General features: G+C 34.9%; 2 protein-coding genes across 2 annotated transcripts; both read left to right on the forward strand.

Annotated features, from left to right (window-relative positions):
- Positions 1–237: 237 nt before the first annotated feature.
- On the forward strand, positions 238–8,233 carry LOC131159933 (probable ATP synthase 24 kDa subunit, mitochondrial). Its single transcript, XM_058115173.1, has 7 exons — positions 238–516; positions 1,284–1,377; positions 2,450–2,594; positions 5,390–5,500; positions 5,943–6,089; positions 7,348–7,470; positions 7,889–8,233. Exons 1-7 carry the CDS (start codon positions 478–480, stop codon positions 7,950–7,952), a joined length of 723 nt encoding a protein of 240 aa, XP_057971156.1. The 5' UTR covers positions 238–477; the 3' UTR covers positions 7,953–8,233.
- Positions 8,234–12,902: 4,669 nt separating this feature from the next.
- On the forward strand, positions 12,903–13,560 carry LOC131159935 (protein transport protein Sec61 subunit beta). The gene has a single exon (XM_058115177.1). It carries the CDS (start codon positions 12,991–12,993, stop codon positions 13,309–13,311), a length of 321 nt encoding a protein of 106 aa, XP_057971160.1. The 5' UTR covers positions 12,903–12,990; the 3' UTR covers positions 13,312–13,560.
- Positions 13,561–13,609: the final 49 nt, after the last annotated feature.

Below are 13,609 nucleotides of genomic sequence, written 5' to 3' on the forward strand. Positions count from 1 at the left end.
TTGCGCTGAACGGAATCGTTGACGATTTCAGCCAAACCGTCGATAGGTTAAGACAGAGAGGATTGTCGATGGTTTTAGGATAACCGTTGATGATTTCCTTACTGATGTCAAATTGTCAAGCATAATCGGTAATAGTTTCCTCTTGCAAGTCTCTCTCTTTATTCTTTGCATCACTATACTTTTTTGGTACATATGTTCCACTCAAATATAAGTCACATCTCTAGCATAATAGGTAATAGAACAATATATTTTATCAAACGTCCGAACATAAGAGTAATTAGAGGGAATCGGACGGGTGAGATTGAAGGCGCACAAACACATCAGGAATGAGCCCTGGCAGCCATCGCACGGTAACACCCACACACGCGCACGCATTCTATCAGCTTGACGAGTATCTCCAAACGAGGCCCCAAAGCCAACAAACCCTAGCAAAGATCCAAGGCGAAGAAGAAGGAAAGATCACTGAGAGCCTCGATTATGGCTTTCACCTCACGCCTCCTCTCTAAATCCAAGCAGGTGCGCTTGCAAAATTTTTGTTCAGAAACTCTAATTTCTGAATTGTTTACTCTCTGTCTGCTTCCGGAGAAAAACTGTAATGTATGTGAAAATAACGAATGATTCGAACCCTAAGTCAGTTAAAAGCTCGCATCAGCTAGGTCACTTTGTTTTATAAAGTGAAATGTTGAAGAATCTGAGATTGGAAATTGTTAATTTCTTATTGTTGTTTTCCTTGCATTTTTGGCATTCAGATTGATCAGGCTGTTTTTTCGATTGTTGCCTGATCGATCGCCTTCTTGCTCATCCTTTTCATTTTATGATTCATTGTCTGATTTTTCATCTTTCTTTGTGGTAGATGTTTGTCGCTGGGTCTGCTGAAGCTTCTAATTTTTGGTGCTTTTTGAGTCGTGCTAATGATGGATTATTTTTGATTGGAATGTGAAAATTAGTGGGAAATTAAATGCTGATGTTTGCTGTTTGTGAATTTCGTGGCATAATATGGCGTGTTCATTTGTTTAGATGACATGGCCGGAGACCTGAATGACGCAGGGGGGCTGTGATGATGTTCAAGGATGGGTGGAAGTGTTTGGAAAACGAAAAAAAAAAATTCATAGTTGCAGCATTTTAATCTCCAAAACTACTTGTGTAGATTAGGATATGGAAATGACAGCTCTGAAAACCATTTTTACTTGTTTCAAGCTCTGTTTTACTAGGAATTTCTATTTCCTCTTGTTTGATATTCATAGGACGCTAGTTATTATGATTATATTTCTCGTGTTATGTAGTTGCGTGGAAGCCAGTTTATTTTGCAAAGGGAGCGTGCTGTTCCAGTCCGTTTCTTTGCCAAAGAAGCTGCTCCCCCAGCTCTCAAGGGGGATGGTAAGTGGATTTTTGTGCACTGATTGTCTCATAACTGTCTTATGCACATGTGTGCATGTGTGGGCATTCCATGTATTTGCGCAGAATGGCCTAAAAGTTAACTTCATGTCCATATATCTGTTTTTCTGTACCATATATATAAGATGGTACTTCTTATATGATTTTATCCAATCTATTTTTGTTTGGTGCCTTGATTGGTAGAAAAACTTAGGGGTCTATTTAGTTGCAGAAAACATTTTTCATTTCTAGTTTTCCATAAAATTATAAAAATTTTGACCAGATCAATTCTTTTTTTTCCCTCCCAAGATTTCAGATTAATTATAAAAAAGACAACTTGTTTTTCAATTTTTCAAAAATTATATAAGGTAGTGTTTGGGAGCATGATTTTAGGGCTTGAATTTTGATTGTGTAGGTTGGAAGAAACTCAATACAATTTATACTAATTTTTGTATAAATCCATACAAATCCCATTCCCAATCCACGATTTGAATTCCATGCTCCCAAACGTAAGGCAAGAAATCTAAAGTCTTGGAAACCATAAAAAAAAAAAAAAAATGTTTTCCTGATTTCGTAGATAAATTTTAAAAATTGAAAACAATGTACAAAATATATATATATATTGTAATTATTTGAAAAATTAGACAGCTCTTGTGCTGTCTTTTTAGCATTTTGACAATAGGCGGCTAGGTTCAACTTTTGAAATTTTGGTATTTTATATCAGCTCAAAACCTTTGATTAATTTGAGGTTCCAGTAAATTTTGGGGTTATTTTGTAGTTTTCAGTTGCTTTATTTTTAGGATTATATTGTTTTCCTATAAATATGTGCATATGTTATTTGGACAAGGCAATTGCATGATTAATTGAGATTTTGTCTTGAGCTCGTCTTTATCTCACTTATGATTACTTGCTGTCTTGCTCTCTCTCTGAACTTTTTTACTTTCTCTGATACTCTCTCTTGGCTGACATGCTATATTGTTGAACTTGTTTTTTAATAGGGTGTAGTTGTGTTTGATATTTGAAAATGATTTATCGTAATGACAAAATCTTACAATCTATATTCCAATTGAAATAGAGATGTTGAAGAACATTTTCTTGGAAGTTAAGAATAAATTTGAGACAGCCTTGGGTATACTTCGGAAGGAGAAAATAACCATTGACCCAGATGATCCTGCTGCAGTATCTCAGTATGCAAAAGTCATGAAGACCGTGAGGGAAAAGTAAGTTAATTGTTGCTTCTTCCTGTTTTTCATTCATAAACCAGCAAATGCTTTTTTTTATATAGATATATTTCGCATCTAGTTGTCATGTGCTTTTTGATTTTTTGGAATGAGCATTTTTATTGATTTATTTTTTTCCCTCCTGTTCTGTTTTGTTTGGGGGAGAGATATCTGATCCAAGTTGATGTCATAACAATACATATTGGGAATTATAACTTTATTAAGATAAAATGCTAATGTTGATGTGCGTACAAGCTGTATAGAAGCAGTCCTGCTTTAGAAGGAAAAAGAAAGAAACAAATTCGCGAAGGAAGACCAATGTTGTTCTGCCTAATTGATTCCATATTAAATATTTCTTAGAAAAGATAATATTGTAAGCTCGACTTCTATACTTCGTAAACGGCTATTGCAATGTCAAACTGTTTTTTATTGTTCAAATTTAATGAAATTTCTTGCAAATTCCCCTTGTATCAGTTATTTTGGTAAAACTATTTATTTATTTATTTATTTTTTCGGTGGGGGTGTGGTTTTGAATCTTTGATTGCGCATTGGGCTCGCCATTTGCAGCAACGTGATATTCCTATGTTTGTTTTGGGGCTAGAACATGACTTGGTGTTAAATCTCAAACTCCTTGAGAATGAAGAGTTTCTCACAAAACATGGGAATCCCATTCTTGCGCTCCACTATGGTTAAGTTTCACAAGAATCTCATTCCCATGGGAATTCTATTTCCAGGACCAAACTGCCACAACTATTTTGGCTGGTTCGATATAAATTCCCCCATAGTATGGTATTGTTATGTGCTATTATTATATTTAAAATAATTTATAATTATGATAAAAAAATAGAAATCCATAAATATTGAAAATAATGCTATTATGTTAGAATAATATTATAAAATGGATGAAACTTTGAGACTACAGTACGTGCTCCCAATTATTTCCATTTATTGGATTATTAAATTTTAAACTTTTTTTTTAGAAAAAAAAAAATTATGATGATTGGAATCTTAGGACATGTATTTAATTAGGTACATATTCTTTGTAGGGTTTTGTGCTGAAACTATGATTATTCTTCATATATTGTTTAAACATAGGTCAAAAGATATAATGCCGTCTTCTTGAACATGGTTCCCATGTTGAAACAAACAGTGAGCATCCTATATACATTCCTAGAAATCCCAGTACAACAAAAATATTCCCATGAGGACTTGCATCTCATTCTCAAGAATGAGATTATTAAGAATGTCATTCCATGGAAATATTTTTGATTCTACAAACAAAAAGCCCTTAAGTAATTATAAAGGAGGTGCTAATGAGAATACTAAGAGAGGGAGAGGGAGGATATAGCCTGTAGCAAGCAATGCAAAATATAATATTGTCAAAGCAGGCATGTCTTTTAAAACTTGGCATGGTTATCATATTATAGGTGAGGCATGTTTCTTGTCAGGGGGGGTGATGTTTTCTTCAAGGAGGTCGATATTGGCTTTGATATAGTATCAATATGCATTCCAATCCTGTATTAAACCCTAAGGGCTTTCCCACTTCATTACTTTAAAACATAGTTCAAATGGCAATGGACCAACTACCTCATTAGAAGGAATTCCACCAAATCAGTGGAATAAAATCCTCGAGCTCCATGCATGGTGCACAACAGAATTAATGAAATAAGGGTGATGCTTGATTCTCCAACCTTTTGCTTATCCTTCTTGTGCATTTCAGAGGTTGCCATTGTTTCAACCCTTCAGGTTTGAGTTGTCTGCTGAGTATGTTGCCTCTTCTTCAGATGAAGAAAGGAACCACTGCCTCTGAAGGAGGCCTGCATTGATATAGGCTCGTACATTGGCAACCTCAACATCTACTTCCAAGTGAACTAAGCATAGAAGTATTAAAATTGGCACCACTAAACTGTGGTTTGGATCTTAAAGTAAATGAATTAAACATCCTGAATGTCGTGCAAGTTCAATTGTGAAGTTTGCACACCCACTCTGATATTGAGAACTTCTATTACATGGTTTAGTCTGAAAGATATGCCCAGGATGCTTGAGCTAACATAAACAATTGATACAGCTTAGGTGCAATATGAGAAAATGAAAAATGGCAGAAGGCTATAATTGGTTCAAAGTGGTAGCCATTAAAAAGGTTCAAAATGGAACTTCTAATATTATAGTACATCCAGTGTCTAATACATCACTGCTTGGCTCCATGGATGTCAATAGTATCAGAGCATTTTAGGACAAATGAGACAAAGAAATTGCAATGCAAAGAGTGTGGTGGTGTTGTTTTTGGTCTCATGTGGAATGGAACAGCATAGGCACTCACTGCTGTTTGTATTGCATTAACACAATATTCGTATTTTTTTGAAATCGGTATATATGCAATCAATAGGTCTTTTTTCTGATTAAAAAAGTGTTCCATATTTTTATTTTTTTATTTTTTCACTTGCTGGAACCTGTCATGTAATTTGGTGATTTTAGCTGTTTATTATGTTTTATGTTTAAAATGAATGAGTCTGAGTTGGAACTCTTGGCAGTCCTGGGATTGGATATGTAGAATCACGTTGTTTGTTATGATAACTACCTGAGAATTGTAAGCCTCCTGTTTACAGTGTTAATGTTAATTAGTCTTTTGCATGACCTATACAAGTTTATTGTATCATTCTCAATCATTGTCTGAACAATAAGGTCCATATTTGCAAGGGAGATCACTTTATTTGCACGTAATGCTTTCTTTTGATCCAAATTTTGCTGCCTATGTGGTTATGATTCCATTATGATGCCATTGTGACTTCTTGCAGGGCAAATTTGTTCTCAGAATCCCAACGGATTCAGTACACCATTCAAACCCGAACAGAAGGCATTCTTGATGCTCGAACATATCTGCTGACACTAAAGGAGATACGCATCAAGTATGCATCATTCTGTTCTTCAATGTCTTGCATGATCTATTTTAGAAATTCATATGTTCTTTTGTGGAATTTGTACCTTCTGTTCCTCCTTGCCCATTGTTTTGGTAGGCATTCCTTGTGAGATCCCCAAGTTTGTGGAATGTACCTGAGATGAACCATTTTTCTTATAACTTTATTATGCATACTATAATTTGATTAGCTACGAGATCCTTTTTACAATTTTTTTTTCTCATGAATTCTATTTTTGGGATATTTTGATTCTTCTGCATTAAAGTGTTATTTGTGAACCTGTCCTGTTCAAATTTTTCGTAGTTGTTACTTTTCTCTGTATACCCATCAGATTGCAGCTAATAACTTCTGAATTTTATGTTCCCTAACTTGACTCCACTACTAATATAACATATTGCCATTTTATTTATATAATAAATAATTCTTCCTGCAGGAGAGGCCTCACCGATGATCTTGGTGCAGAGGCTATGATGATGGATGCTTTGGAGAAAGTTGAAAAGGAAATTAAGAAACCACTCATGAGGAATGACAAGAAGGGGATGGCTCTTCTTATGGCAGAGTTTGATAAGATTAACAAGAAGTAAGGCCGTATTTCATAACTGTTTTTGAGTCTCGAAACTGAATATGTTCAATGAATTTTCTATTCAGTCTGTCAAATAACACAACAAACACTTAGAAATTTTTTTTTTTTGTAAAAAAAAAAAAAAAAAAAATCTGAAAAATTATGTTCGAAGGACTTGACTGAGAACTTATTTATCAGGTATATTAAACCTAGGCATTATAGTTGAATGTTCAAATACTGGTGGTGATGTGCTTGCTCCGGCAGTGCGACTGAACTCTTTCCATTTGCTCTAGAAGAATGATGCAAATATTCTCAAGTAGATGTCCCTAGGGTATTCTATAAATTGCTTCTCTTCCCAAATTTTTCCTATATCTTTTTATCATGGAAGCAGAAATTGAACTCCAGTTGATTCACTGTTTTCAATGAATTTTTCTGTAATCTCTTGTAGAATTTCAGGCCTCTTGTGTGTTTGTAATGATGGTTCTAAATTCTAGGACATGCCATGATTACTAGTGGTGGTGGTTGTCAAATGTAGTTGCTTGGAAGAGTTGGATCATTTTACAGTGGAAACAAATGGGAGTGTTCTATTTCTGTCTGGGGATCAAACTATGTGTCAAAATTGTAATGACAAATATGGAATTAAACTTTGAGTCAACTATGAAACTTCGGACTAATGTCACATTTGGTTTATATAATGGAATGGTGGTGAAATGGAATGCAAAAAAAAACTGAATGAAGATCATACAGAATTCGAGATGATTCCATTCCTGTGTACTAAACATATAGTAAAATGAAATTTGAGGATCATAAAATTAGTTTGGTTTTATGCTTGGGATATCAAATACAGAGGCTATAGATTTATTGAGAAACACTTGGTGTGGCTTTTATTTTTTATTTTTTATTTTATTAATGGGAATGATTTGGGATACTCATGGTTTTCATTGACTTAGAGGGAAAGCCTAGAAGTAGCAAGTGGTAGATGTTTTATGTATTTGGACCTGAAAGTCAAAAGGTTAAAATCGCATAAATAGTCTCTCTGAGCATGGAGGTAAGACTCTGTATATCTCGCCCTCTGTAGGCCCCTATAGCCATGGGAACCTTGTGCACTGGATAATACATTGCATTAAGGATATTTATGATGTGGTAGTGGCTAGTGTTAAGACTACAAGGAGAGGGAATTCCCAACCACTAAATAGGTGTATAGGTAACACATTTGTGTTGATTTGGTAATCTTTTTTATTCTCTAAAGGGAAAATTATTTTGTTAATTTTTTTAGGCTAGGTATTAGGAGGGAAGATCTGCCAAAATATGAAGAACAGTTGGAGCATAAAATTGCAAAAGCACAATTGGAGGAGCTGAAGAAGGATGTTCTCGAGGCGATGGAAACTCAAAAGAAAAGGTATGCAACTGGTATCAATCATCTTTGATTCACTGATGAACCTGATTTGCCAAGATGCCTAAGATGCCTTGATTGTTATAATGTTAAATCTTTTAATGTGTGAGTACATATTGGAGGCATTCAGTTTGATGCATCAAGGTTTATTACTTGGAAGACCAAGTCAATTGAAACTTCAGGAGAGGTTTCTCACAATACCTTTCTCTACTTGTTAGAATTAGCATTAGCATTAGCATTAGCATGCACAATCCTGCTTAGAATTGAGTAGTTTATGGATTTCCTAATTTTTTTCCCAAGTAGTTACATTTAAATATTATTTGCTGGGAATCTTAGGAGAGATTTGCTTGTCATTGACTTTCTTCTGATTGGGACTTTTTAATTTTTTTGAATTGGTATATTGATCGTTGTCAAATAATTTCAGGGAGGAGTTCAAGGATGAAGAAATGGTTGATGTTAAATCATTGGACATCCGGAATTTTCTTTGAGATCATTGGAATGCCTGCCCTGTTTTGCATTTTTTTTTTTCATTGAAATAAAAGAACTATCTGAAGTTACAACTACTGCTGCGTCTGATTGAATGATGCTTCTGTGAAGCATCTGTTTTGTTATCCTAAATTAACTATAGCAGCAGATGACAGTTTGGAATGTTCCTTGCATCTGCTTCAAAACTGCCCTCCGCAGATTTCCATGTGTGTTAGAGGAAGTCAACTTGTTGCTCAAGTAGCTTGTGATGTTATATGAAGAATCGAGTGTTATTCATTTGCAATTATTTTTTGTACATTAATTTGTGCTGAAATGCTAGCAATGATTAATGCTCATCGGAGGATTTAAAAAAAAAAAAAAATGATATTCAAAGTTGACTTGAATTTTAGGCCTCATTTGGTTTACACAGTTAAACGTTATTTTGGGAGCATGATTTTTTGTGCATGGGATTTGGATTGGAATGAATGAAACAAAATGTAATATAATTTTATATTACATTTTGTTCAAGTCTATACATTTAGATGTAAGGTCTCTCCAAGCAGCTTTCTAGGAATGATTCAGGTGTGGTTGGGCTCAATTTAGATCCCGTGAAATATTTCATCCAATAGAAAAAAATGTTTTAATTTAAAACAAAATTATTGACCTTGAGCTAAACTCGGTTGCAAGTTATTGAAACTCTAATTTGACTCAATTAATCTTAATTTAATTATAAGGTGATATTAAAATAATATAAAAATGTATATATATCTTGCATGCCATGTAATATCAAAATAAAAAAAAGTACAAAATCTATTGAGGCTTGCAAGTACCATGATAAAACTTAAACTTAACTTTTAAATTATTCGAGTAGCTCGGCTTGAATTTGAGTAGAATTAAGTCAAGTTGTAGAGGGAGTCAAGTTTGAATAGTTTGCCAAAGAATTTGACTAGCTTATTGCAAGTTGGTGTGACTCTTAAATTCCTAATTTTACCATTCTCATTTTGACTACGTAACGTGTTTATTACTTGCTTGACATTTGAACCCATATAGCATAATTGTATCTTATTATAATTATCCTATAAGTATTTCTAGCAGTCACACATTCAATATGTATGAAGTACTAATATGTGATTATAGATTCCAAATCTTATTTTGTAATTATTTTTCATATCTAAAATGATTGTTGTGCGTAATTAATTAGGTATCTATATATATATATATATATATATATATATATATATAGAGAGAGAGAGAGAGAGAGAGAGAACTAACTGTGATTCGCTAGTTCTAATAAGCTAACAAAATACTCTATCACTTAGAAATATGGAAAAGAATGGGAGACCACTTTTATAGCAATTCATTTTGTGTTCCTTCCTTGAAATCGGACTCCTTTTATAGCCAAAATGGCCCTTTAGATGTTGGAGAGATTTTGGCTCCATGTGATTAAGGTTGGAACTAAACAATCAATGATATGATAAGAAATCTGATTTTTAGGTGAGATAATATATTTTATAAAATCAAAAACGGTCAATAAATACCAAATAAAATTATATAAAAATTCGTATTGACTTATCAACGAGCCTAGTTTTCAAAGAAAAAAAAAAATTCCAATTGGAGTAGTCATTAAAGAGATAAAATTCAAACACCACACACACACACACACATATATATATGTTGAGCTGTTTTTATGACAAAGGATAGAATTTGTTGGCTAATTTGTACAATTCATAAGAAATCGAATATTTATTCAAATTAAGTGTCATATCGTTATGGAATCCCCATAACGTCTACTTTCATAGCTTACTACTATTAATGGGAATGCCACATATCCAATCTTCCATGTTCATACCTGAAAAAAAAAAGAAAAAAAATATTTTCAAAGATTCTATAGTAAGATATGTCTAATTTACTAGAACATACTTATTTCTTATTTTGACTTTATGACAGCACAAAATGACTATATTATTTTGATTATTAATCATACACTAGCTCCAAAACATCTACATAAAATTTTTCTAGAGAGAATGATAATTCTAGTTTTATATGAATTATTTTGAACTCCCGTGAAATAAAAATATAGAATTAGATTTACAAATAGTACTGAATTATAGTCTAACTTTTTCTTAAGACATATGGTTCACTTTTACACAAAAAAAAAAAAACACACCCATTTTAGCTATGGATATATAAGAATCAAATTGAATGTTTCTTGAAAAGATTTATGAGTCAACTTTTAAATATAAAGGGTCTTGTCACATTTAGAACTTTCAATAAAAATATAAAGTCATTTTACTATATGATACTTAAGTTGGTACATTTGCTTTCTAATTAGGTATTAACATACTTAGCTCTAGAAACCAAAACTGATTTTCATATCTAAATATAAAAAAAAAAATAACTATCACATAATAATTCATGGAGCACAAATTCATATAATAAATGTACTGATTTTTTATTTATTTTGTCATCATCAAAATTAACATAAAACCTAATGGGCTAATATATTTTTCTTGCCCATCTCCTGTCATGAGGCAGAGAGAAAGAGTGAACAAGTAAGGCCATATAGCCTCGAAAATAACATTGCCTAGAAAAATCCTCTGTAGCTATGAAAAAGTTGGAAGCAAAAGAAATGATATCTTTTTTACTCAAATTGAGCACTATACCTCTTAGTTATTTCACCTCGAACTTGCATGCACCTTGCATCATCCAAAGTAACATTTTCATCTTTACAATTAAGAGTCTTAACCATTCACCCCAAACCTATTCAAGTCAATCCGATGAGCACAGAACGTGACATGTCAACCTTTTAAAGAAATTAAATGCTATTTTCATATGGCTAATATATTATTTACATAGTTCTAAGCCATCTGCTCCAAACTTGTTCAAATCACCCAATAAGCGAAGTCACGTCTCAACCCTTTAATGACCTAAACAAAACTTTCATATATTTGATATGACAAACAATACTGACCTTCCTTGAGGTTTGACAAAAAGATAATGACATTTCCTAAAGTTTAAAAGTTTTTAAGGATCTCCCATAAGATTTCAAAAATTGTAAGAACGTTCCTAGAGATTTTAAAATTTTCAAAAACCTTTCCTAAGGTTTATCAAAAAGACATAAATCTCTCTTTGTATTTCTTTTTGGCAAATCTAATGGAATTAGGTTTGTGACACTTTTGAAATCTTATGGGAGATCTATGACATTATTGAAATCTTCAAAAAAGTTTCTTTTTTTTTCAAACCTTAGGGAAGTGATTGCCTAATAATATTAAATAATAATAATAGAAAAATAGAATTTACCAAATGTCCCAACATAAGAGAAATAAGAGGGAATCAAATAGTCATCGATCAAGATTGAAGGTGCACAAACACATCAGGAAGGAGGCCTGGCAGCTAGGCCTGGCAAAACGGGTCATAACCTGTCGGGTTACCCGAACCCACCCGTTTAAAACGAGTTTGGGTTTAAAGAAGTTGACCCGTTTAATAATTGGGTGGGTCACGGATTGACCCGTTTATAACCGGGTTCAACTGGGTTTGGGCGGGTCACCCGCCGGGTGACCCGATAATTTGGATCCTTTAAATCATATACATCACTCACTATCCACCGACTCCACCCTAACCAAAAAACCCTAATCTCTTGGAGCCTTCGGCCTTCTACGCTTCACTCTCCTCTGCCTCTTCTTGGCCTTCGCCTTTCGGTGCTTCAGCTTCATTCTCCTCTGGCTCTCACTCTCTCAGCCTCTCTCACTCTCTCAACCTCTCATCTCGGTCCTCTCCTCTCGGTTCTAGGCTTCTAGCAGCCCAACCATCGCCGTCACCCACACTGCATGCCATTGCTGTCACCTACACCGCACGTCGTTGCCGTTGCCCACACCGCACGTCGTCGCTGTCACCTATGCCGCACGCTGTCACCCACACTGCACGTTGTCTGCTTGAGTGCCTATACAGCCCGTCCCCCTCCCTCTCACGATCTCGACTCTCCCTCTCACTCTCAGTTCAGCGTGACAGCATCAACGGTCAATCTCCCTCTCTCGGTTCTCTCAGTCAATCAAACCCCGATCTGCATCTTTCTTTTCCCATTTCATCTTTTTTTTTTTTTAAGATTCAATAAATTAAATAAGTATTTTTAAAAATAAAAATATTTTTAAAAATTAAAATATACAATTATTTATTAAACGGTTGACCTGTGACCTACCCGTTATTAAACGGGCGGGTTAGGGTTGAGATGTGTGTGACTCATTTAATGTTAACTCGTTTATGACCCAACCCGTTTATTACCCGACCCATTGACGACCCGCCCGAACCCGACCCGCCCGCCCGTTTTGCTGCCCCTACTGACAGCCATCGCTCGATAAGACCCACACACATGCACGCATTTTATCAGCTTGACGAAAGTATTAAATTGCACATCCTCTATTTCTTTAAAAACACAATGGCATAAAGAAATAGTTTTCAAAGAAAAGAAACAAGCTTGTGCCCCTATACTGAATAATTAAACATCAAGTTATAATCATTTTAAGTTGCCCACTGAATTTTATGTTCCCAAAGGACAAAAATTTATAACCTAGGTAAAACATTATAACAGAATATATCTTTTTCTCCAAACAAACTCAGAGTGGAGGAAGCAAAAAAAGGATATTAATAATTAAATAAATATATAATAGCAGAGTGGGAAATTAACTGATATATAATTATTAATCCACAATAACATATTATCTTTTATTAAATAATAATCATATTATAATGTATATAATATTAATATCGCTAATTCAACTACTAATTTGATCGATTCAAAAAATTTACTGAATTTTGTTGCTCATTCAAATTTTAAAATTATGATAATGATTACAATAATTTTTTTATCAAAGATTAATATTAGAATTTAAGAAAGATGACTACAAAGGGAGATACGATTATCAATTAGCTCAAAAAAGTCCTATAAATTACAGATAAACCTACCTGCCCTCGTGATATTAGGATCTTCTACACCGCTACTCTCTCTCTCTCTCTCTCTCTCTCTCTCTCTCTCTCACACAAACAGATAGTCTTCGCTCTTCGAAAATGGCGAGAGGATCGTCCCAATCCCAGACGTCGTCGTCCTCGACCTCGCGCCCCGGCCCCGTCGGCGCTGCCCCGCGGGGCTCAGCCGCAGCCACGGCCGGGATGCGTCGCCGGCGAATCGGCGGATCTGCCGGTGCTTCCGGCAACTTCAGCGGCGGCGGTGGCGGCACCGGCAGCAACATGCTCCGATTCTACACGGACGACGCGCCGGGGCTGAAGATTACCCCTACCGTGGTCCTCGTCATGAGCGTCTGCTTCATCGGATTCGTCACCGCCCTCCACGTCTTCGGCAAGCTCTACCGCTACAAATCCGGAGCCTGAGACTGAGCCGGAGCCCGATTCTCCGACTTCGGATCGCGCGGACTCGGATCTCAAAGATCTGATCGGTTCGGTAATTCGATGTGCCACGGGTCTTAATCTGTAAATTTTGTTAGGGTTTCGGGGTCTTCAATTAGTTTTTCTGAATGGAGTCTGTATGGTTTTGGGAACTTAATTAATGTTGAGCATAAGAATGTAATGGCTTTGGAGAAGCTTTTTCATCGTATCTATGAAGGATCTGATTTCTAATTCTGCCTTTGATTTCTGCATTGAGAATTTTTGGAATAGTCCTGATTGAAAA

This window comes from Malania oleifera, chromosome 7 (assembly GCF_029873635.1).
Source record: "Malania oleifera isolate guangnan ecotype guangnan chromosome 7, ASM2987363v1, whole genome shotgun sequence".
Lineage (NCBI taxonomy): Eukaryota > Viridiplantae > Streptophyta > Magnoliopsida > Santalales > Ximeniaceae > Malania > Malania oleifera.

What these genes read in the sequence shown, in the direction of transcription:
- LOC131159935 (XM_058115177.1), top strand. Translation starts at nt 12,991, where the DNA reads ATGGCGAGAGGATCGTCCCAATCCCAGACGTCGTCGTCCTCGACCTCG.
- LOC131159933 (XM_058115173.1), top strand. Translation starts at nt 478, where the DNA reads ATGGCTTTCACCTCACGCCTCCTCTCTAAATCCAAGCAG. An exon ending in TCCTCTCTAAATCCAAGCAG is followed by an intron (nt 517 to 1,283) that starts GTGCGCTTGCAA and finishes CGTGTTATGTAG; the next exon opens with TTGCGTGGAAGCCAGTTTAT. An exon ending in TTTGATAAGATTAACAAGAA is followed by an intron (nt 6,090 to 7,347) that starts GTAAGGCCGTAT and finishes TAATTTTTTTAG; the next exon opens with GCTAGGTATTAGGAGGGAAG.